The 25,277-nt window shown below is 36.5% G+C and overlaps 3 protein-coding genes across 5 annotated transcripts; 2 read left to right on the forward strand and 1 right to left on the reverse strand.

Annotated features, from left to right (window-relative positions):
• The first annotated feature begins 9 nt into the window (after nucleotides 1-9).
• On the forward strand, nucleotides 10-14,767 carry rhot1b (ras homolog family member T1). 3 transcript variants are annotated; one of them, XM_051111885.1, is made up of 20 exons: nucleotides 10-344; nucleotides 1,321-1,379; nucleotides 1,496-1,577; nucleotides 1,762-1,805; nucleotides 1,922-1,975; nucleotides 2,270-2,322; nucleotides 5,294-5,402; nucleotides 5,832-5,933; nucleotides 6,052-6,150; nucleotides 8,201-8,309; nucleotides 8,584-8,704; nucleotides 9,132-9,216; nucleotides 9,490-9,635; nucleotides 9,839-9,939; nucleotides 10,382-10,512; nucleotides 11,118-11,201; nucleotides 11,444-11,566; nucleotides 11,890-12,092; nucleotides 12,833-12,897; nucleotides 14,119-14,767. In XM_051111885.1, exons 1-20 carry the CDS (start codon nucleotides 308-310, stop codon nucleotides 14,139-14,141), a joined length of 1,830 nt encoding a protein of 609 aa, XP_050967842.1. In that variant the 5' UTR covers nucleotides 10-307; the 3' UTR covers nucleotides 14,142-14,767. The 3 variants fall into 3 exon arrangements, with proteins under 3 accessions (XP_050967842.1, XP_050967840.1, XP_050967841.1); XM_051111883.1 differs by having other exon boundaries at nucleotides 12-344; nucleotides 12,775-12,897; XM_051111884.1 differs by lacking the exon at nucleotides 12,833-12,897 and having other exon boundaries at nucleotides 15-344.
• cd7al (cd7 antigen-like) lies at nucleotides 14,467-18,021 on the reverse strand. Its single transcript, XM_051111907.1, has 4 exons — nucleotides 17,054-18,021; nucleotides 16,429-16,782; nucleotides 15,625-15,731; nucleotides 14,467-15,317 (listed from the first exon to the last, which is right to left on the reverse strand). The coding sequence occupies exons 1-4, from the start codon at nucleotides 17,112-17,114 to the stop codon at nucleotides 15,144-15,146; spliced, it is 696 nt and encodes a 231-aa protein (XP_050967864.1). The 5' UTR covers nucleotides 17,115-18,021; the 3' UTR covers nucleotides 14,467-15,143.
• A 561-nt stretch (nucleotides 18,022-18,582) lies between these two features.
• LOC127166545 (uncharacterized) lies at nucleotides 18,583-19,910 on the forward strand. Its single transcript, XM_051111905.1, has one exon. The coding sequence runs from the start codon at nucleotides 19,041-19,043 to the stop codon at nucleotides 19,908-19,910; it is 870 nt and encodes a 289-aa protein (XP_050967862.1). The 5' UTR covers nucleotides 18,583-19,040.
• Nucleotides 19,911-25,277: the final 5,367 nt, after the last annotated feature.

A 25,277-nucleotide genomic window follows, 5' to 3' on the forward strand; every position in this document is an offset into this window, starting at 1 on the left:
GTCTTTTGTCCCTCAGTGAGATCCGTAGGCATGTTGGAGGTCAGAGGGAGGCGTGTATACAACACATCTACATCGGTTAACAGCCGCTGAGTCTCTCCATCCATGACTCCATCAGTACCAATAGATGCCGATGCGTATATCATCTAGAGAACGTCGTATCCCATGATTTTAACGAAAACCTTTTAGTCAGTTTGATTGTGCATAATGCCAAGCTTACTTAGTGTCTGGGTTGATGTGCATTGCTGTGGACGTATGTAAAATCCTGACGATTGTAATAGGATCAATCTGACTTCACAAGTGGGGAAATATGAGAAAAGACGTAAGGATTCTGTTGGTTGGAGAACGTAAGTCTCTTACTGATGACATGGTTTCCTTGTTTCAATGTTACGAAACGACCATAGCCTTAAAATATTTTAACCTTAAAATGAATTAAACATTTACACTCTTCCACTAAAATATTAAGCTTATATACGATACAGATGTTTGAAGTGGTTGCATTGTAATATTAAATAAAATCGCTATCATGTTTTCTGATAAGGTTTCCGTATTGTCACTGCAATTTGAGATTGAACCTGCCCTTCTTGTAATTACAGCGCATTGTTTCATAAGATTAACATTGACTTAGATGTTTTGTTAGGTTATTTATAACAATATGTTGAGAGGGATAGTGAACTTCCTACAGTATCTAGCTAGTAAGTGTTTTTGGCCATATTTCTGTGCGCGTTTCGAGCCATCCGACTGCAGGGGTTCAGTTTGATCTTAGATGAATGTGTGTGGCGCCCAATAATACTGTCTAGGTAGAGCGCTCACTACAGAGAATGTTGTCAGTAGACATTTCAGTATCTTATGGGAATGCTGCCTTGGAAGCAAGTTCATTAGCTTTACAGAATGTTGTCTAGGCAGGCAGGATTTGCAAATTGCAATGTGTAAATAAATAACTTGAAGCTCTTAAAATATTTAAGTTCTGTTGTGGTCCATAAAGACCTGTGCAAGAAAAGAAGAACCGGTTCAACTGACAAACAATTTTTTTTTTTTTAATGCAAAAGGGTTGGTAAATATTACAGTTTGCCAAACTCAGGTGTATTTGCCTATCTAAGTTTTGCAAAGACATTAAACATATGTCTAATAAAAGGGCCACATATGGCTTCACTTAAGACCTGGTAGCCTACAACATATTATAAAAGGTCTTCCCTACTTAAATATAAATTAAAATTGCTTGAGGAATTTTCGTGTCTAGATTAAGGATTTAAAGGTTAGTCAGACTGATGTGTGGAGACAAGGAATCCGTTAATGCTCTTATATTTGTCTGTGTGTAAACAGCCAAAGTGGGGAAGACATCCCTGATCATGACATTGGTCAGTGAGGAGTTCCCGGCTGTGGTATGTATTGTTATTGTTGATATTACAGTCTGTGTCATAATTATTATTCTCACTGACTTTATTATTTGCAGTAGTGCCTGTGTTGGTTGTCAAAATGGATGTTTCTGTTATAATAGGTTCCTTACAGAGCTGAGGAGATCACTATACCAGCAGATGTCACACCAGAAAGAGTCCCAACTCATATAGTGGACTACTCGGGTATTAAACAAGAAATTCAATTATAATGGTTATTGATGATAGTTATATGTACAACACTTAGTGCAAATGAGTGCCTTTTTTAATCTACACAACATTTACTCAAAATTCACAAAAAATAAAATAAAATACTAATTAGCATTATTTGTTGATGAGGACATAACAGTGTTTTTTTAAATATACACAGAAGCTGAACAGACAGATGAACAGCTGTATCAAGAGATATCGAAGGTAAGAAACACAAAACGCTATCTATCTATCTATCTATCTATCTATCTCATTATATAAAGCTGTATTTATTGTTTATTTGATTTCCTCTGAGAAATTATATTTGCATTCCTTTTTAGGCCAATGTTATATGTATAGTCTACTCAGTGAACAACAAGAAGTCTATTGAGAAGGTGAGAGAACTTGATCATACAACCTAAATGCTCAAGCTCTTTTAAAGTCATTTGATTGACTTTTAATTTTTTTATCGTCCATCAGCTTGAAAACAAATCATTCTGAAAGTGATTCCAACAGTATCACTCATTTATCATGTTGTTATCGCTATAGTTGTGGTGTGGATTCTCATATGATTAGAATGATTAGTATAACTTTGTTATGGTTATAGTTATTGCCTTGGTGTGAACGGGTCTTAAAGCATATTTCTATAGGCTAGCTTTCAGATTTTGTAAATAATATCATTGTCACAGGTGACAAGTCATTGGATTCCTCTGATAAATGAGAGAACGGACAAAGACAGCAGGTGGGTAACTGCAGGTATTTGTGGTTCAGTGTGCTGCGTTTGTTCTCTGTGTGTCTTTTTGACAAATACACACATGTTCTTCTTTAAAATTATATTAGAATATAAGGAGGCCATGTCATATATCATCAGAATCAGAAAAAGCTTTATTGCCAATTGTGTTTACACAAGGAATTTGAAATTTCTTGGTGACAGGAGCTTCCAGTTGTTTCTGGCTGCTTTGGTGCACAGTGCTATGAAAACATACTGTAACTTTCAGAACATTCCCTTTTCAACTAGAGCAATTATTGATACCAGGCACATTTACATGTCAGTAATACCTCTTGGCTGATGATCAGAAACTTGGCCCACCCAATCCCATTCATAATAAAAAAGTGTAAATCTATGAGTAAATTCTGAATAATTACCATGCAAAATGAACCTTTTTAAACACTATTCTCTGGAATTGCAAATGCTTTTATATCTGTTAATTGATAGTTCAATATGTGTTTGGTAATGAATTCCAATCATTCGTAAGTAGAGTGCTTGCTCATTCACAGTTAGCCTTCGGTCATGAGTTGAAACTATGTGAATTACATGTACAGGAATGCTGTGGGATCTTCTGGATTCCCTTTTTAAATTTGGCTCCAGTATATTGCATAAATGCAAAAAAGACTAATTGGCCATAAGCAGTTTAAAGAAATTATTTAAAGAAAGTTTGAAGACAAGTACTACTGGTGCTCAGAATAATAATAATCTCAATCAAAATGCAGTCAAGTTCACAAGTTGCATAAAGTTCACAAGTTTTTTCATTTTATTTATGTGTAATACATTTATTTTGTTGTACCAGCTAACATTTTGAAAATATGAACACTCTAATGGATCTGAAAATTTATGTCAGTACAGCTTTATGAATTCTTTACATAAAAGGTCTTTTTTTCTCGTATTTTATGAATGAGGCCCAAAGTTTGTCGAATCTTGTGTGACTGTTGTTCATTTCACATGTGCAGCCTCTCATACTTTGTCTAAAATCACAATAAGATATTTTCTTTCATATTGTGCCATACATCCAAGTGTAATAGATTATCAAAAAATAAATGTGGGGTGGGGACTTGAATTAATACATTAGTTGTTGATTGGATTTTGAGATGCCATCATAAAAAGAGGAAGATAAATGTGAGTTTTTTGAAAATTCAAACATATACATGGAATAATCATTCACAATAAGATCTATAAAATATCTAAAAGATCTAAAATATACAGTGCCCTCCACTAATATTGGCACCCTTGGTAAATATGAGCAAAGGTGGCTGTGAGAATAAATCTGCATTGTTTATCTTTTTAATATTTAATAAAAAAAAATTCACAATATTCTAACCTATCATTTAAGTAAAACTGTGGAAATCAGGGTGAAAATCTTATTATGAAATAAATGTTTTTCTTTAGTTCATGTTGACCACAATTATTGGCACCCAATTATTGCAATGTCCTTTATTCAGGATGGCAGCTCTGAGTTTTCTCCTTTAATGCCTGAAGAGTTTGGAGAACACCTGACAAGAGATCAGAGATTATTCCTTCATACAGAAACTCTTCAGATCCTTTAGTTACCCAGCTCCATGCTGGTGCTTCTTCTCTTCAGTTCACCTCATGCATTTTTTATAGGGTTGAGGTTAGGCAACTGGGAGGGCCATGGCAAAAGCTTCTCTTTATGCTCAGTGACATATTTTTGTGTTGATTTTGATGTTTGATTTGGATCACTGTCCTGATGGAAGATCCAACCACAGCTCATTATAGAACTTCTACTAGATGCAGTCAGGTTTACATTTTTTATCTGTTGGTATTTGCTAAAATCCATGATGCCATGTATCGGAACAAGATGTCCAGGACCTCTGGCAGGAAAATAAGCTCACAACATTAAAGATCCAGCAGTATATTTAACCGTGAGCATGGGGTAGTTTTTGTACCAAACCTATCTTGAGTGTTTGCTGCCAGAAAGCTCTTTTTTTTAGTTTCATCTGACCACAGAAGCCAGTCCCGTTTGAAATTCAAGTTGTGTCTGACAACTGAATATGCTGGAGTTTGTTTTTGGATGAGCAAGGAGGATTTTTCTTGAAACCCTCCTGAACAACATTTGGTGACGTAGGGGCTGTTTGAATTTTGTTTTAGTCTTTTGACCCCAAGACTCAACTTATCTCTGCAATTCTCCTACTGTGATCCTTGGAGAGTCTTTGGACAATTAAACTCTCCTCCTCTCCATGCATTAGGACGATATAGACACACATCCTTTTCCAGGCAGATTTGTAACATCTTTAGATGACTGGAATTCTTAATTATTGTCCTAATGATGGAAATTGGGATTTTCAATGCTTTAGCTCTTTTCTTACAGCCATTTTCTATTTTGTGAAGCTCAACAATCTTGTTCTGCACATCAGTACTATATTATTTGGTTTTATTCCTTGTGATGGATGATTAAGGAAATTTGGCCTTTGTGCTCCTCATATTTATAATCCTGTGAAACAGGAAGTTATTGCTGGACAATATCATTCTAGTGTGCTAAATAAATGCAAATATGAATGGGAATATACTTCAGAGATATTTTACTCATTATAATTTCTAAGGGTGCCAATAATTGTGCCCAACATGCATATGAAAAAAACATTTATTTCATAACGTAAGTTTCCCCCCACTTTTAATTGTTTTACTTCAATGAAAGGTTAACATTTTGCGAATTTTGTGAATGTAAGATCATAAAGATAAACAAAGCAGATTTATTTTCATAGCCGTCTTTGCTCATATTTACCAAGGGTGCCAATATTAGTGGAGGGCACTGTATTTTAATTTCAAGTCAAACTTAAACACAGTTTCAACAACTGTCACAATAGCCATACAATTCCAAGATTAAGAGTTAAAAGCAGTTAGTATGTTAATTCCCTGGTATACTGAAAATAGCCAGAAGCTATTTGTGTTCACCTTTCACTGTGTGTGTTTGTTTAAGGGTTCCTCTGATCCTTGTGGGGAATAAATCTGATCTGGTTGAGCACAGCAGTATGGAGACTGTCCTCCCCATCATGAACAAATACACAGAGATAGAGACCTGTGTGGAGGTATGCCAAACCATGCATATTTATATATTTGTGTACTGAGCAGCTGAATATCTCTTAACCCCTAACCTCTTCTTTAACTGTCATGTAGGTCATGTGTTATCAGCGTGTGGGTTGTGTGGATTCCAATAAAATGAATTAATTCCAAAAGCTTGGCAATCAAAGAAAGAGGCAGCCACTCTAAACAATCTCCACCAATTTATAGGTTATAGGTTTATAGGTCTTTTGAGTGTGAAGCGCAGTGTCAGTGTTAATTAATAATAGTTAAAAAGTAGGTATTGGAAGAGGATTCTGAAGATCTTGATGAAGAAATTTTTTTGCAGCGTAGTAATGAAAAACTACATGTGGCACCTTGGGTTCAAAGAACATCCTAAAACCGAACCCCTGATACAGTCACAGTTTGTAAATGAAGTTTTCTACCTCTTTCTATAGTGTTCAGCCAAGACTCTGAAGAATATTTCAGAATTGTTTTACTATGCACAGAAGGCTGTCCTTCACCCTACAGGGCCACTCTACTGTCCAGAGAAGAAAGAGGTCTGCACACCTTTGCATATGACTATATTTTAATGATAATGATATTTAAACATACAGAACTGGTATTGTACTGATGTACTGTATTCTGAAATTGAACTGTGCTTTATTTGGATTACAGATGAGGTCTAATTGTGTTCGGGCATTGACACGTGTTTTTAAGGTGTCCGATTTGGACAACGATGGCATTCTCAATGATTATGAGCTCACCTTTTTTCAGGTGAGTTATCTGCTGTGCATATTTATCTCCTTTTAAGGTGCACAACACAATTTTCTAATTATTTGGGTTATATCATAATTAAGAGTGCGCAATATTGGCAAAAATATTTCTCAATATTTTCTGGGATTTTATTGATAATGATAATTAGCAATATTTTGCTGAGTTTGTTTTTGTGCTGGTAACTTGCCTGGTTATGGCCTGTTGTGTACAAGTGATTCCCAATGTTCATTGTTCACTTTTCAATTTATGTTCATTTTCATTCTGTGCCATGGTTCAGACATTTACTTTTCCACTGCAAGGCAATATTTTCTGCCTTAAACTGATTTCCAAAGGGCTTTTAATTTGTAATGGCAATTTGTTTTATGTCAATTTTATGTCAAATTTTTCAAACATTTAATCTATAAAATCATTTAGAATAATACAATACTGTTACCAGTATACCAATGAAATCATTATCAACAGAATATACTGCATAAGTGGCACAAAAGCTGCATCTGAAGTGGTATCTCAAGCTCAGGGGTGGTTTGAATACATTCACACTGTATTCACATCACATTTTTTTATTCTTTCTTTTAATAAAAATAGTATTAAAATGATTGAATGAAATGCTAATGGTCAGTAGGTGGTGGCAAGTCACTGTCTTCATGAGATCACTGAGTCATTAAAATGATTTGTTCAAAACATGGAATCATTAAGTAACAAGATGCAAAATAGATGCTCTAAGATGCAACTTGGTTTCATTTGGTAATTTTTCTTGACAGAGGAAAAACAAATTCATATTGACAATATTAATACAGTATCAGTCAAATGTTTTTGAACAGTAAGATTTGTAATGTTTTTGTAAAGAATTCTCTTCTGCTCACCAAGCTTGTGATTATTTGATACAAAATACAGCAAAAGCACTAATATTGTGAAATATTTTTACAATTTAAAATAACTGCTTTCTATCTGAATATATTTTAAAATGTAATTTACTCCTGTGATCAAAGCTAAATTTCCAGCATCATTCAGTGTCACATGACTTCTTCAGAAATCATTCTAATATGCTGATTTGTCGAGCTTTATTGTCATTCCGCTACATGTGTGGACATTTCAACCTGTTCATGTAACTATAAATATACTATAAATAATTGACTATACATACACATAACCTAAGACAGACTATACAAGTACTTTACATAATAACTGTGCATGATAATGTACAGAAGAGGTATTTAAAGGTTAAGAATCAAATTAATGCAGTGCAATATGATTTGTGGTGCATTGACAAGTAAACATTTGTTAAGTCCTTATTAGGTCCTTGTAACATGGAGTGTTAATAAGTAAGTGCCTTGTGCATATAGAGAGAAAAGAGTGTTTCTACAGGTGGTTTGTCTAGCCTGTTCAAGAAACATGTTTTATTATTATTATAATTAATATTTTAAACAGTTTTACATATTTCTGCATATTTTTTCAGGATTCTTTGATGAATAGAAATATCCAAAAATTAACATTTATCTGAAAGATATTATATAAATTAATACTTTTATTTAGCAAGGATGCTTTAAATTGATCAAAAGTGATGATAAAGACATTTATAATGAAATAGAAAAATAGAAAACATTTTAAATAGTAAAAATATTTCAAAATGTTGCTGTTTTTGTTGTACTTTGAATCAAATAAATGCATGCTTGCATTTAACAAATAAATGCAGGCTCTTCTTTAAAAAACATTAAAAATCTTACTGTTCAAAAACTTTTGACTGGTAGTGTATATAACACAGCACATCAAATATGATAAATGGAAAGTCAAATGTGCTCACTTTAAAGACAAAAACAATCCTTCATTCTCTGTTTTGGTTTTAAAGATGAATTAAAGTCTTACAGGTTTTGAACAACATGAAGGTGGTAACTGTGGGTAACACAATTATCCTTTTAAGATAAATCTTTGTAAATGAATTCATGAGGTTATGGTTTCACTTAATTTAGGCAGAATTTTAAGTTTAGACTTTAAGGTTTGGGTAAGGTTAGGCACTGTGTATTCAATGTCATTGTCTGATTCTTATTTGTAGAGAACTTGTTTCAACACCCCACTAGCACCACAGGCTTTGGAGGATGTGAAAAATGTTGTGAGGAAAAACCTGACAGATGGAGTACGTGATAATGGGCTCACTCTCAAAGGTGAGGCTGCATTTGTGAATTTTAACATTTGCACGTCTTTGGCACTGGTTCTCAATCATTTTGAGATCCCCTTTGAGGCAATGGTTCCGCTGACTGTCAATTATCCGTGTCATCTAAGCAAATGACCCAAACTTTGATAAAGTTTTAAAGTTTAGTGGTACTCTTGTGTTTGGTTAGGAAATCTGTTCAGAAAGGAATATGCAAGGCTTCTTGATTTAATCAGTTAACATGGTTGACACGTTTTTTATTTATTTATTTATTTATTTTTATACAGGTTTTCTCTTTCTACATACTCTCTTTATCCAAAGAGGAAGGCATGAGACCACATGGGCGGTACTGCGGAGGTTTGGATATGATGACGATCTTGAGCTGCATCAGGACTACCTGTTTCCCCCGTAAGAAACAACCACTTTTAATCAGCCAATCTGTTAACTATTCACATTGTCTGTTTATGTGTTGAAGCATCTTTCACCTCTCATTCGCTTTTCTAAAGAGACCTCAGTAAATATTCTGTTGGTTAAAACATGATGCAGTTTTACATTTCTCAGGAAATATATATATATATATATATATTTTTTTTTTTTACTTAGTTGTAATGTTTTGCTGTGTTTGTTGTTGTTGGTGTGTCTCTGTGTGTGAATTGACAGTTCCCTTAAGTAGAGTAATTAAGAACAGGCTTGAACTCTCTTAACCCCTAACTTTTGTAATCTACTTTGATTACTCCCCATTTGAGACTTTGGGGAAATTCCAGTTTAATCCAACTATGCTAATCTGATAATCTTGCAGTTATTGACATCTGACTCAATGTTTACATTCTTACAGGTTAAAAATACCACCAGACTGCACCACAGAGCTTAATCACAATGCTTACCTGTTTCTGCAGAGTGTCTTTGACAAACATGATAAGGTAAGAGTGTTTGACTGCCTCAGGCATGACTAATAGATATTTATCAGAATCCAGTTAGACAGACAAGAAAGTTCATATTTTATTAAAATAATAAGAATATTCTATTGTACCCTGTTAAAATATTTCTACATGAATCATCCCATTTTATTAAAAGATTTAGATAAAATGTCAGACAAAAAAAGTAGTAATAGATTAAATTATAGGCTTTATTTGCTGTTTTCTGGATACTTGTTTTATCTTGATTTTACTGAAGCTTGTTTTTATCTACTTTAGGACAGAGACTGTGCGTTGTCCCCTGAAGAGCTTATGGATCTATTCGATGTTTTCCCCTACATCCCTTGGGGATTGGATGTGAACAGTACTGTCTGCACTAATGACCAGGGCTGGATCACATACCAAGGCTATCTCTCTCAGTGGACGTGTGTATTAAACATTCCATTTGTCTCAGTCCAAGAATTATAGTCATCCTTAATGAAGTAAATGTAGTGGACATAGTTTTAAACAGTTTGAGCAGCAAGGATAATCAATCCTTTGTTCATTATGCTACCATGTTGAGCATTACTATAAGAATGGTTTTAAAATGATTCATGAGTTTATCAAATTTTCAATGTCTTATTTACAGGTTAACGACTTATCTGGATGTCCAGAGATGTCTGGAATATCTTGGTTACCTTGGTTACTCTATCATTGCTGAACAGGAGTCTCAGGCATCTGCCATAATAGGTAAATTGAAAGACATATATTTGCTATATTATATACATAATTATATACCTCTAGAATTACCACTTTCGAGTAGTTTTGAATATTAGAACATGAAAAAATTACATTTTGGGCATTTTTAAGAATTTTTAAACTGGCTAAATTACCACTTATACACTTCACACAACAAAACTGTATTATTTCCTTTTCTTTTGACTATTTCTTCTGTGTTCCACATTAGGAAAAAATGGTGTTTGAAATGTTATGAAATTGAGTAAATAATGACAGAATTTTAATCTACAGATGATCCATTTGTGGGTCATTGAGCCCTCTTGTGGTTGTTAGAGTAACTGCAGATACAGAATGCAAAAGTCATATCTCATTAATTTCATGTGTATTTTGTTTTTAATTCTTTAAGTGAAGTATGACACCTGTGTTCCTGACTGAATGTGTTTGCACATGCTAGTGACACGTGATAAGAAACTCGACCTTCAGAAGAAGCAGACACAACGGAATGTATTTCGCTGTCATGTGTTTGGAATAACTGGAAGTGGCAAAACTGGTTTCCTGCAGGGCTTCCTTGGCAGAAACCTTGTGGTCAGTAACAAGAAAAACACTTTAAGTAAAAACCATAAACCATACAGACCGATCAACTTAAAAAGTTAATTGTGGCATTTTATATTTTTTTTATGGAATGAAAATAAGCGCTTCAGTTAACACTTTACAATAAAATTCAGTTCGCCAATTTGCTAATACATTAGGGATTAAGATGAACAGTTTTTTTACAGTATACTAATTTGTAAATATACGATTGTTCAGTGTTAATTCATGTTCATTCATAGTACATTCATGCTAAATTATACAACCTGAAATGTTAAAAATAATAGGATGTGAAAAACATAGTAATGCATACTTTAAAGATATAGTTCATTGTTATTTTATGGTACTTAATTTATTAACTAAAGTATTGCAGAAGCATTTTATAAGCCCTTGCGCAGTGTTAGATTAGGCAATGTGTGTTCATAGGAACATGCAACAACATGATTTTGAAACCAAGGCATTTTACAATCTCATCTGTGGTATTTCTGATATAATTTGCATTTCATTCATCAAGATTTGTAAAAAACAAAAATGTAGAAATGTTTATTTCAGATGTGACTTGCTGTTTATCTAAGATTTTTATTTACTGTCTGTTCCTACAGCGTCAGAGGGCCATAAAAGAAGAACACAAATCGTATTATGCAATCAGCACTGCACATGTGTACGGACAGGAGAAGTACTTGTTGGTAAATAGTTATTTGGCTTACAGGAACTTACACTTAAGGGTTTTTTTTGTGGAATTATAGAACCTGACCACTTTCTTAGTTAAAAAAACATATTGCGGTTCCTCAAACCATTTGCTCTTATGTCATGCATTTAAGCTATATGAGGAGTTTAGCGAATTGACAAGTATTTATCACGATAGTTTTCTTATAAAAAAGAAACTCAATCTTTAAAGCTGTTCTATGTTCTTTTGTTTTTCCTTCAGCTCCATGAAATCTTTCCAGATTTTGATTTCCTGTCTGAGACCGAACTTTCATGCGACATTGTGTGTCTTATCTATGATGTCAGCAACCCTTGCTCTTTTGAGTACTGTGCACAAATCTTCAAGGTTTGCTTTTACACTTTCACCTCACTTTTTTAATTAATTAATTTATTTGCTCTACAGAGCAAAATACCAAAACCAGTACTATGCTGTCTAATAATTAAATACAGAGCAATTAAACTGCAATACATTAACATATGACTTCACGTCTTTAGTCTTGTTCCTTTATGACTATAATTAATTTTATTCTGCATGATATCTCATGGTATTTTCACCTCATTGTGTAAGACAACAAGAGAGCCATGACATATTTAACATGGACAGAATATTACACTGTTCTTCTTATATCATACTAATGATCTAAATGCATTTTTTACTTTATTTACCAGCAATACTTCATGGATAGTAAGACTCCATGTATGTTGATTGCTGCAAAGTCAGACCTGCCAGAAACAAAGCAGCAATACCGTATGACTCCATTAGAATTCTGTCGCAAGCACAAGATGCCACCACCTCAGTCCTATACTTGTAACACAGCTGCTGCTCCCAGCAAAGACATCTTTGTCAAACTCACCACCATGGCTGTGTATCCGTAAGTGATCTCTCATTATCCACAATTTAGTTTGAGGGTATTAACACAAGACAGCAGAGTTTTTCCAGTTTATCCATTTCTTTAAGGATGTAAAAAATCAATTGACAATTTTTTTTTTTGTGTTTGGTTTTAAGTTTTGTGTTTTGTATTTTCTCTCTTGTAAATGACCACTCTTGTTTATCTGTCAGGGGTTATTTCCACATACACACAACAACAAAAACAATACATGGTTAGGTGGTTTACTCAGAATAAACGATTTCCCTAAAAACACAAAACTTTGCCAGGCCTGCAGAGCTGGCTGCAGAGCATCTTATGAGTCAGATTTTCTGTTCTTCAACTGCAGTCTCATTATGAAATTACACATTTGACAGTACACATGCATTGTTTGCGAAATCTCCAAGCATGTGATGTAAATCAAATTTTCCCCAAATTTTCCCCTCAATGTGTAAGACAACAAGAGAGCCACGACATATTTAATTTGGACAGAAAACAATAGAGAATGTTAGACTAATTTGAAAGAACTTGAAGGAACATTCAAATGAACAGTGTGCACTTAATTCTTTCACTTCTTCATTTTAAAGGCTTTCTTCTGTCTGTTAACTCAGAATTACACTATATTATATCCTGTTTCTTAGTGACTCATTTCTGCTGTTTGCCTGTATCTTTCTGTGTGTGTTGGCAGCCATGCGCGTCTGCGCTGCATGTGTACCTGTAACAGGTGTACCTTCTGTCTGTGTCAGAACTTCCTCAACTCTGAGCTCGTGCAGACGGTTCGGACCAAACTCTACACTGTCATCTTTAGCAGGTTCTCAGGATGCCTTTATCTTGGTTCATCACCTTTTCTTCTGTACTTATCTCTTTTGCTTTTATCATAACTCATCCTTTTGTCTCCATTTAGTCATTTCTCTTGTTCTGATTTGCATTAATTTGGCATTTGGCAAAGTGTGTCTGGCTTAATGTGCTCATAAACGTTTGACCATATAAACTATAAACTACATAAGTCGACAGGCCTAGGCAGTAGAGCTGCTGCAGTTATGATGTTCTGTGGACTGTCACATTATTTTGGTGTTGGGTTGTAGATTTTTGGATGGGTCACCAAGCCTTTTTGGATACTTTTTCAATTCAGTCCAGTTTAGTTGTATAGCGGTTTTCACAAACATGTAGGTCCAAAGGATTTTTTCAAAGAGTAGTGCCACACAAATCCCCCCAGTGAACAAGTCAAATGACAAGGGAAAAATTCCCTAAGATATTTAAGAAGAGAAGAAAAATCTGATGGAAACAAGAATGTAGGGACTTTCAAGTTGGGGAAGCCCACTTTCTCATGCTTTACACAAACATGTATCCCTGCATGTAGATTTTTATTTTTGTTTAATTGTGTTAGTACTATTAATGGTAGTATTAACTGACTTGTTTAATTAGACATAATGACTATATTGACTTCTAATAAAATAACAATTCATTAGATATTCAAATAGAAGGGATGCACTCTCTTATTTACCTGGGTGGCAGGTATTGATTTGGGGTTTAAAGTTAAGCACGATCCTGCACAATCTTCTTTCTTTTAAAACTCATGTTTAAATTGACGCCATTCTCATCTGACTTGTAACATGTGACATGCAACAACACAGTATTTCATTGTCTGACAAGTTGCAACACAGCGATCTAGTTATTACTATTTTCCTCTTTATTTCCTCTTAAAGCTTCTTTGTGTTTTCCATCTGTCATTGCTATTTCCTGACACTAAAATGTATCATCTTTCTTCATCCTTCATCTTCGATTGAGTTTTAATGTTGCACATTAATATCATTTTCTGCATTCCCTTTAAATAACACTTGATTGTATATCCAGCATTTATCTTCCTGCTTATTTGAGTTAATTGTTTTGTTTCTTTTCAGGCATTATTGTCCACTAAACTTGTTACAGATGTTTCTTAACTTTTCTGAAGATAGAAAAGCTGCATAGTAACTGTAATATACTAAAATGAATTGAACCTTTTTTCTATTAATTTCTCTTTATATTTTCTTAGGCATATTACCCATGCTGACCTGAAGAGCTCTGTGTTTTGGCTCAGAGCGAGTGTTGGAGCCACAGTTTGTGCTGTGCTTGGCTTTGCCATGTACAGAGCCCTCCTTAGAACTCGATGAGCAGACCCACTTACTTCCTCTACTCCTGTTTGCCCTAATCATTTCCCATGTACAGGGAAAACCAATAGAAGTATTTAGTTTTTAACAAGAAAGCATAAAGTAACAAACCAGTTATATTTGTATTTCTATTTAATTGTTACTGTAGTATGTACATTCCCAGGTCTTGGAGTCGTGTTTGAGGCAGAAAACTAGAATGTTTTTCTTTAAATATGATGCACGCAGACTGTAAATATGTAAATGAGAGAGAATATTTATTTGTTACAAAGTGAATAAAAAAACATAAAAAGCAGCATTTATATTTAAAGGCAACAAATGCAACACTTTTGCAACACTTTTGTCCCTAAATCTAGATGGACTGTTTGCAGTCTAAAATCAACCAAGTGTGAGACAAGACAGGAAGCCACATGTTCTGCTTGTGTTAATGTGAATCTGTACAAACACAAACATCATCTATCATTTATTTGCATGCTTTAGTATTTAAAATAATGTCTGAAGAAAACGATGTGAAAGTCTGTCAGCTGTTTTTTTTTTCTTTGTCAGGTTCTGCCATTTTGCATCTTTTCAATAAACAGGATCTTCAACAATGTATTTTTGTGAAATGATTTTTAAATGTAGAGAAAATGCAGAAAAACTACTACTTTAATCTTATTGTTCCAAGGGGTAAAAAAATGGCAGTGTATTACGTAATTAAAAATACTTTATCATAACTATTTTATGCTACACACAAAAAAGCAGATAATTGCTTTATAAAAAGGCTGTAAGCTGAGATCCTGTATTGATAGCATTAAAATTATGTCAAAGTATCATTAACATATAGATGAAAAGACAAATTTTATGCTAACAAACAACTTTTAAAGCTGATGATTCAGAAAGGTTTTGAGGGTGAGCTGGAGCATCATCATGAACATCATAAGTAAAGGTTTTCTTTGCTGTACAAGTAATGCGCAGGGCTGTTTGCTTCCTCCAGTATTGCAGTTTCAGTGCGATAGCTTGTGGCTTTTCCTTTGGTGGACCGCACCCCGGCCATCTCCTCATAAACAGGAACTACAGGCTGTGGCTTTGTACGGTTAAGCCATTTACACTGTGTGAGAGAGGAAACCGGTAGAAGGGTGGGTTTAACGAAACACTGAATAGGTAGTGGGGAGTAAACCATATATAGCCGGAAAGACAGCTTCTTCAAACCGCATATAAGAAGCAAATCTCTGTCACACAAGATTTATATGCAAATACAAGGTCAAGTGAGAAAAGTATTCCAATTACTATAATTAGGCATATGTTGTAATTCTAACTTATTTCTTCTTGCATAGAGAACAACTAAGTAATATGCTGAACAGATTATCCAACTTTCCCTAAAAAATCTCATTTGAAGCTATAAATAAAATACTTACACAGTAAGCTGTAGCAAGAGTGAAAACCAGAACACCCAGTAGACATGCGGCTCCAGAGATCACATACAGCAAACGCAGGTAACTTGAACAATTACAAGACTCATGAGCTGCAACATATACAAAAAGAAATTAGAACATTAGAAAAACACTTTCATAAGAAACACCACTGATCTGGTGAAGTGATTGGCTAGTAGTAGTCCTGCTTCCCTGGTGAAAAAAACAGCATATGCTGGTAGGTATGTTTTGATGCTGGGATGCTGGTTAGGTATGTTTTGATGCTGGTTTCAGCTGGTCCTTTGCTGGTCCTTGATCAGCAACATGACCATCTAAGACCAGCATACACCAGCAAAGGACCAGCATCAAAACATACCTAACCAGCATGTTTGAGTGTATCAAGAGTTTTTTTCACTCATAGTACTGTGGTACTAGTAAATTGCAGGTATCTAATGTCTTAATTTAGTAAAGTTGACTGAAAAGTTCAGATTCTACAAGCTATCAGAGTGAAAAATAACAGTAATCAATTTATTCTTGTTGAGGTAAGGTAAACTAATTGCGCATTACAGGGTTGGTCAATCACCATTAAACAGTTAAGTGTCCTATAGTTGTATACAAAAAATAGCATGCCACACTCCATTAAAATCATGCACTAACTTAAATATTTTCAGTTGCAAATGAAATGTATCTGTATGATTTGGCTTTTTAAAGATAATGGTAGATTGAATGCAAGCTCAACCTATTTTGGGTTATTCACTGAAAGGGGATATTACCATAGACGTGATAATGATATCAGTAAAGGTCACCTACATAAGTCTTCAACATAGATGAAGAACTCCATCTTGCCAGGAACATTCTTATCATACGGAAGATCACCATAGTGGAATTCACAGTAGTACACGTCTGTGTCCTGTACTTGCAGGTTTGAGATGGTCAGGTGAACTGTGTGGTTGTCCAACTCATCACGTACAGTAAAGCGATCCCTGTCCTCATATTCATTGATAGATGGTGAGTGTCCTTTAGAAAGATACAGCACCATTCTGGACTGCAGCAACCTGCGTTTCAGCGTAAAGGCAAATGGTTTTTCTTCTTTTTTTGCAGATTCACAGGAAATGTCAATGGATGTATTTCTTACTCTGTGGATATAAACAATACCCCCATGTGCTGAGGTGAAATGACAAAGTTAGTCACATTTTATTAGTAATCACATGCACTGCAGCAAAATTACACAGTTTCCTAATAGATCTGCTCTAGACTGCTATAGTAAATTCAACATTAGGTTTTACAAGAAAACTTTTGCTGCAGTGTTGTGGACAAACATTTCTGCATGTAAACTTTAGTTTCACTGCTGAACATTCATTGAAAATTCCACAATATAGTCAGTCTTTTATAATCTTAGGCAAAAAGGTTCAAATAGAATGAAATATTAACTTACCTGTTACAGAAGGGGTGATAAGAAACAAGAGAACAACATGAGCATACTTAAGACCTAACATATTTAAAACATATTTAAAGAAAATAGTGACTGTGGTAAGAAAGCCAGATAGTCTATGAGAGTAACAAAATTATGCTACATGAAAAGCGTGAGTTTTGACTCCACCTTGAAGGCTGAAGAGGAAAAGGAAACAAGTGTAAAGTGATTAGTCAATTTCAGTTTCATCACCAAAAAAAACAAAACAAAACAACAAAAAAAGGGATTTTTGCATACAGAGTTTATATTGTTTAATAAGTCATAAAGTGTAGTATGTATTTAAAAATATGGCCACACTATTAACTATGTAGCGTCTGGACCAATCAGACATACATTAATTGTTACATTTAACAAATAGTCTTTAAAACACAACAGGCCAGCTACATGCTGGAGCTCTGGAGACAACCCCCCCCAAAGCAACTAACACCCCAAAAGGGCTCAGTTGCCAGGACAACAATCTGGTATCACAGGTTTTATTGCCTCAAGGAATGCAAACGGAGCACACTACATTTCTCTATAGGAAAGACACAATGCCTATAGAAATGGACTCTTTCCTACTCATTCACAGACAAACCTTTCTTTGACCTTCCTATCACACATAGCCCAGGTCATTGTGTACAGTATTACTCCATTGTATTTTAATTTTGTCTGTTGTATTTGTATTTGTCTTTCTACTGTTTTATGCATGTATTATGATAGATGACTAGTAGTATAACCCACCTATGTCATGCTTGGACTCTTTGAGTTCGTATTTTAATGATCTAAAAGATGGTGTAAATTAGATGTTGATACCTTTGCAACATGTTAGTGTTGTAAGAAACCTTAGTAGTTTTTGCATCAACACCCAATCGAATTACATATGCAAAATACCATGCTCACAGACAAAGAGTCGTAAACTTTCCCTCCAAAGGTGAAAGTTACCATTGGTTCATGGACCTCCTGGAGGCATAGCCTCCAGAGAGTTTAAAGGCATCGACCCCTCTCTCTTCGCTCTCTCTTCACTTTCTCCTTCGCCTGCAACATCTTCTGATTGCTGCCCGTGTGGAGGAACCCACGGGGAGCCTGAGCCAGCACAGGGTGTGCCCGGCGGGCCCGGCAGGCCCGGCAGGCCCAACATACAGAGCTGTGGCTCTCGACCACAAAGAGCCAGACAGTTCCACTTAACCCTGGAATTCATCTTCATGACTCGCCTCAGTCAGTCAGTGGTTCTTTCAGAACCTAAGAAGATGAGCTAGAACTCTTCAGGACTTCCCTAAGCACGCGCCAGGCCTTGCGGCCTTGTCTTTCCATTTCCCAAGGATCACAGGACTTCAGCTGGGTCCCTCTAAGCTCTTGGTTCTTCTTCACGTTTCACATGGGATGAAACTCCCAGTCACCATTGAGTCAGAACATCTTTGGAGTTCATCACTCTTCGGACCCAGAAGAACGTGATCACGATTCCAAAACCACCACTGCTCCAACCATCAAGACCTTTCCGGTCTCCTGTTTGGGTTCCGGTCTCCTGTTGCAGAGTGTTGTGCGTTTGTAGCTCCCTAGAGTTTTATTCTTCTGAGGAAATCTCTATTTTACTATTACTTTCTGTTGTTTAAAGTGATAAAATATAGCTTTTTTCCCCACCAGATTTCTGTTATTATCCATCAAACTAATCCGATCGCTCGTTTTTAATCTATAACCGCCAGTGCAACGCCGCGCTGTGCGTTAGCATTCCGTTTGCCGGTTAGCCTGCCATTTGCGTTCCCACTCACGTCTCTATTCACGTCTACTACCGCTTTCCTTTCTTCCCTCGCTCTCGTTGATCGCTCGTTTTTATTGTACAACCGCGAGTGCAGCGTGTTTGTAGTGTGTTAGCCGGTTAGCTTGCCATTCACTTAATTTTTCTCTACGCCTTTTTCTACACAAGTTCATCAGACAACAGTGGTGAGTTGAAATCATTCTACATCTACGGTGAGTAATGGCTTCTTCTCCTTTCCTGGTAACCTGCATCACCTGTCATATGTATAGTTTATCAATCTCTGTCGGCAGCGAGGGATTCACATGTGATAAATGCAGGGAAATAGTTAGGCTGACAGAGAAGACTTCAGAACTAGAGACACGCATCCAAACTTTAATCGAGGATAGTAAGAATGTGAGGGCATTAGATATGGCTTTGGATGCGACTAGCTTAGGAAGTCCCGTACATTGTTCGGTTCCGGTAACTTCGCCTTTGCAGCAGGGCAACTGGGTGACTGTGAGACGGCATAGTCGCGGGTCAAAACACCGCTCTTCCGTTCCGATCAGAACATCAAACAGGTTCTCCCCACTCAGTGACGCACCCACTGAGAAACCTGATCAAAGTGCTCTAGTTATTGGCGATTCTATTGTACGGAACGTGAAAATAGAGACACCAGCCACCATAGTCCAATGTTTACCGGGAGCCAGAGCGCCTGACATCTTGGCAAATTTAAAAGTGCTGGCTAATGCTAAATGTAAATTCAGTAAGATCGTTATTCACGTCGGCACAAATGATGTTCGACTTCGCCAGTCGGAGATCACTAAAAATAATGTTAAAGAGGTGTGTGAACTTGCAAGTACGATGTCAGACACTGTAATTTGCTCTGGTCCCCTCCCTGCGTATGGTGGTGACGAGATACATAGCAGACTGTCGTCACTGAATGGCTGGATGTCTAAGTGGTGCCCGCAGAATAACATAGGTTTCATAGACAATTGGACAAGTTTTTGGGGCAGACCTGACCTGTTGAAAAGAGATGGTCTTCATCCCTCCAGGGGTGGTGCTGCTCTTCTCTCTAGTAATATGGCATATAGTCTTAGAGTTTGCACTTGACTAACTGGGGCCCAGGTCAGGAAGCAGACAGACTGGCTAATCCGACCGTCTGCTAGCCGCCTCACGTCACCAGAATCAGTTAATTCTCAGCACATAGAGACCCTTTCACCTAGATATCATGCTATAGAGACTGTGTCTGTTCCCCCGAGCTAGACAATACAAAAGACGTCCAAACCAATTTAAGAGTAACAATCTAATCAACGTTCAACAAATAAAAAACTTACATAATACAGAGAAACAAATGATAAAACTTGGCCTTTTGAATATCAGGTCCCTCTCGACAAAAGCGCTTTTTGTAAATGATATGATCATTGATCATAATCTAGATGTGCTATGTTTGACAGAAACCTGGCTAAAATCAGATGATTACATTATCTTAAACGAGTCTACTCCTCATGATTACTGTTATAAACATGAGCCACGTCTAAAAGGTAAAGGGGGGAGGTGTTTCTACAATTTATAGCAATATTTTTAGCGAATTTCAAGTATAACTCATTTGAAGTAATGGTGCTTCATATAACATTATCCAGAGAAACAATTGTTAATGATAAATCCCCTATGACGTTTGTACTTGCTACTGTATACAGGCCACCAGGGCACCATACAGATTTTCTTCAAGAATTTGCTGATTTTATATCTGAGCTGGTGTTGGCTACAGATAAGGTCTTAATAGTAGGTGACTTTAACATCCATGTTGATATTGAAAATGATGCGCTGGCAGCTGCATTTACAGACATTCTAAATTCTATTGGAGTTAGACAACAGGTGTCCGGTCCCACTCATTGTCGAAATCATACTTTAGACTTAATACTGTCACATGGAATTGATGTCAATGCCGTTGAGATTCTGCAGCAAAGTGATGATATCTCTGATCATTATCTAGTCTCGTGTATTCTCCAGATGACTAAAACTGTAAATTCAACTCCTTATTACAAGTATGGTAGAACCATCACTTCTACTACAAAAGATTGCTTTCTAAGTAATCTTCCTGACTTATCTGAATTCCTCAGCATGTCCAATAGCTCAGAAAAACTTGACGATGTAACAGAAACTATTGACTCTCTCTTTTCCAGGACTCTAGATACGGTCGCTCCTCTGCGCCTAAGGAAGATTAAGGAAAATAGTCCGACCCCGTGGTATAACGAGCACACTCGCGCCCTAAAGAGAGCAGCCCGGAAAATGGAGCGCAGCTGGAGGAAAACAAAATTAGAGGTTTTTCGTACTGCTTGGCGGGAATGTACCCTATCATACAGAAAAGCGTTAAAATCGGCCAGATCTGACTACTTTTCGACTCTTTTAGAAGAAAACAAACATAACCCTAGGTATTTATTCAATACAGTGGCTAAGTTAACAAAAAATAAAGAACCAACAGGCACTGACTATGCCCATCAGCATAGCAGTAATGACTTTATGAACTACTTTACTTCTAAGATCGATACAATTAGAGACAAAATTGTCACTATGCAGCCGTCAATTACAGTGTCGCATCAGATAGTGCGCTATAGATCTCCTGGGGAACAATTCAACTCATTCTCTACTATAGGTCAGGAAGAATTGTATAAACTTGTTAAATCATCTAAACCAACAACTTGTATGCTAGACCCTATTCCATCTAGGCTACTAAAAGAGATGCTTCCAGATCTCATAGATCCTCTGAATATTATTAATTCATCACTGTCATTAGGATATGTCCCCAAAACCTTCAAACTGGCTGCTATTAAGCCTCTAATTAAAAAACCACAACTTGACCCCAACGAATTAACTAATTACAGACCTATCTCGAATCTCCCATTTCTGTCAAAGATATTAGAAAAGGTTGTATCCTCGCAGTTATCTTCCTTCCTACAGAAATATGATATCTGTGAGGATTTTCAGTCAGGTTTTAGACCGTACCATAGTACTGAGACTGCTCTTATTAGAGTTACAAATGATCTACTCTTATCATCCGATCGTGGTTGTATCTCTGTGTTAGTGCTACTGGATCTTAGTGCTGCGTTTGATACTGTTGACCACAACATTCTCTTGAATAGACTTGAGAATTATGTTGGCATTAGTGGTAGTGCATTGGCATGGTTCAAATCGTATCTATCTGACCGCCATCAATTCGTGGCAGTAAATGATGAGGTATCATATCGATCTCAAGTGCAGTATGGAGTACCACAAGGCTCAGTACTAGGGCCGTTACTCTTTACGCTTTACATGTTACCCTTGGATGATATCATCAGGAAATATGGTGTTAGCTTTCACTGCTATGCTGATGATACCCAGCTCTATATTTCTTCGCGGCCTGGCGAAACGTACCAATTTGAAAAACTAATGGATTGTGTAGTTGAGTTAAAAAATTGGATGACAAGTAATTTCTTACTGCTAAATTCTGAAAAAACAGAGGTGTTAGTTATTGGGCCTAAAACCTCAGCGTGTAATAACCTAAAACACTGTCTAATACTTGATGGCTGTTCTGTCAATTCTTCGTCATCAGTTAGGAACCTAGGTGTGCTGTTTGATGGTAATCTTTCCTTTGAAAACCACATCTCTAGTATTTGCAAAACTGCATTTTTCCATCTCAAAAATATATCTAAACTACGACCTATGCTATCAATGTCAAATGCTGAAACATTAATTCATGCGTTTATGACCTCACGGTTAGATTATTGTAATGCTTTATTGGGTGGTTGTTCTGCTCGCTTAATAAACAAACTCCAGCTGGTCCAAAATGCAGCAGCTAGAGTTCTTACTAGAACCAAAAAGTATGATCATATTAGCCCGGTTCTGTCTACACTGCACTGGCTCCCTATTAAACATCGTATAGATTTTAAAATCTTGCTAATTACTTATAAAGCCCTGAATGGTTTAGCTCCCCAGTACCTGAGTGAGCTCTTATCGCATTATAGTCCCTCACGTCCGCTGCGTTCTCAAAACTCTGGCAATTTGATAATACCGAGAATATCAAAATCAACCGCGGGCGGCAGATCTTTTTCTTATTTAGCGCCCAAACTCTGGAACAATCTACCCTACAATGTTCGGGACGCAGACACACTCTGTCAGTTTAAATCTAGATTAAAGACCCATCTCTTTAACCTTGCTTACACATAACAAATCCACATTCTTATAATTCAAATCCGTTAAAGGATTGTTAGGCTGCACTAATTAGGTCAACCGGAACCGGGAACACTTCCCATAACACCCGATGTACTCGGTGCATCGTCAGAAGAATGGCATCTACGCTAATATTAGTCTGTTTCTCTCTTATTCCGAGGTCACATTAACCACCAGATCCAGTCCGTATCCAGATCAGATGGTCACTGCAGTCCCCCGGATCCAGTCCGAACCCAGCCCAGACGGTGGATCAGCACCTAGAGACGACCTCTACAGCCCTGAATGTCAGCGGAGTCCACATCAACTAGATGAGCCCCAGAGACGGATCCACATTAAAGACCACATCACCTAGACGGCTGTCGGCACAAGACCACGGGAACTTTGGCCAGAGGAGAACTGGCCCCCCGACTGAGCCTGGTTTCTCCCAAGGTTTTTTTTTCTCCATTTGTCACCGATGGAGTTTTGGTTCCTTGCCGCTGTCGCCTCTGGCTTGCTTAGTTGGGGACACTTTCTCTTAACACAATATTGCATTTTATTTTATTGTTTTTGATTAACTACCTTTACCTATAATGTGAGTGTTTAATGTTGCCTTTGGCATTGTTGATGTACTGTTTCCTATTTAATACTGTACAGAATTGTCACAATTCTGTATTGTTAAAGGCGGTATATAAATAAAGGTGACTTGACTTGACTTGACTTCACCAGAGACTGCATTTGGACACTTGTTCAACGACCAAGGCAATGCAAGTATCGTACATTTAACTAAACAAACAGAGGTTTAGTATAAGCTGTAGACAGCACTGATGGTTTCACAGCAGGTGGTTAACTGACTCTTTTTATAGCTTCATTCTCTTGTCTCTCTCTAACTGCTTCTCACTGACCCTTCTCCCATGTATGAGTGCTTTTATGTTTGTTTGTTTAGATTAGTTATGTGTTAGTCCTTCGTTAATAAACTACTGTGCACAAATTACATGAGTTTTGATTCTGATTCTGCCTTGCAAATTAATGTCCCTTTACGATTCTGATTCGAGCTACATGCTCTAATGCAATGGTACTTTAAGAAAGTTATTTTCTGTGGCCAAGAAAATATCATTTCTTAGAGTTGATATAAAGATTATACTGAATGTTCGCTGGGCGAACAGATTAGTTAATTGAAAATTGATTCTGCTACAGTTACTCCTGGCAGCTGATATAAATAATTGTAATTAATCCTAATTAATTGTACTTATTTATATACATTTCCCTTTGAGCGACAACTACAACTTATGCCACAAAAAACTCATTACTGCATAGCTAGTAAGGTAGGATTAACGGATCTAACATATTGTCATGCAGAATAAGACATTAATATTTGCCTTTATAAGTACTAATAAACAGCCAATATGTTAATAATATGCATGCTAATAAGCAACTAGTGTTGTGGTTTGCCTCTTCCCCCATTGAAGACACACTCTTGAGTCTTGGGTTTTTGATGCCACAAGATAGACTTTATTGCTGATACAATCGAGCCAAGTTCTCTATAGGGAACTGAGCCTACTTGGTTGAGGACAGCTTTTTTAAACTGGTCTTCTCACGTAAACGTCAACCTGAGTTATTGGGGGGTCCCCAGAGTAACCACTATGATGGGAAACAGATGGTTTTCTATACCATGGCCGCACTAGCAGGCCCCTAATAATAACAGGATGTGCTTGTCCACTTTCCATACCATGGCCTTACCAGTGGCCCCTACAATGATGTGCTTGTCCAGCAAAATATAGGGTAGAACTATAGAACTATAATGGTAAAATAATTTGTACATGATTCCTTTATATTTTAGTTAATAAAATCTTCCTCACTAGTTAATACTGAGAATTGGTCCCTAAACTTAAGTGTTACCAACATTGTGTTTAAAGTATTTTACACATAAATCACTGATGTCAAATCAACCACTAAGGTCAAATCACACTGAGAAGTAAATGAAAACATTAAATTGAGTGCTTCATGTCAGCGCTGATAGCCTCTTGGTTAGTGCGTCAACATATAGCACAACTGTGCTTGCGGTGACCCAAGTTTGAGGACCTTTGCCGATCCCACCCTCAACTCTGCACCCAATACTTCCGGTCTGCTCTCTACTATCCTATCTAATAAAAAGGCATAAAAGCCCTTTTTTTTTCTTTCTTTTCATGGTATTACATTGTTTAGAGCAGTGGTTCTCAACTCTAGTCTTCGGGGCCCACTGCTTTGCACATTTTATATGTCTCCCTCATTAAACACACCTGATTCAGATCATCA

Source organism: Labeo rohita, chromosome 6, assembly GCF_022985175.1.
Source record: "Labeo rohita strain BAU-BD-2019 chromosome 6, IGBB_LRoh.1.0, whole genome shotgun sequence".
In the NCBI taxonomy this organism is placed as follows: domain Eukaryota; kingdom Metazoa; phylum Chordata; class Actinopteri; order Cypriniformes; family Cyprinidae; genus Labeo; species Labeo rohita.

Bases quoted from the DNA above. Each gene is read 5' to 3' on its own strand.
- rhot1b (XM_051111883.1), top strand. From the start codon at position 308: ATGAGAAAAGACGTAAGGATTCTGTTGGTTGGAGAAC. The intron at 2,323-5,293 runs GTGGGTAACTGC...TGTTTGTTTAAG, and splicing joins AGAACGGACAAAGACAGCAG to GGTTCCTCTGATCCTTGTGG. The intron at 6,151-8,200 runs GTGAGTTATCTG...TCTTATTTGTAG, and splicing joins ATGAGCTCACCTTTTTTCAG to AGAACTTGTTTCAACACCCC.
- LOC127166545 (XM_051111905.1), top strand. From the start codon at position 19,041: ATGGCTTCTTCTCCTTTCCTGGTAACCTGCATCACCTGTCATATGTAT.
- cd7al (XM_051111907.1), bottom strand. From the start codon at position 17,114: ATGTTAGGTCTTAAGTATGCTCATGTTGTTCTCTTGTTTCTTATCACC. The intron at 15,732-16,428 runs GTAGGTGACCTT...TATATGTTGCAG, and splicing joins CATCTATGTTGAAGACTTAT to CTCATGAGTCTTGTAATTGT. The intron at 15,318-15,624 runs GTAAGTATTTTA...TCTCTCACACAG, and splicing joins CTCTTGCTACAGCTTACTGT to TGTAAATGGCTTAACCGTAC.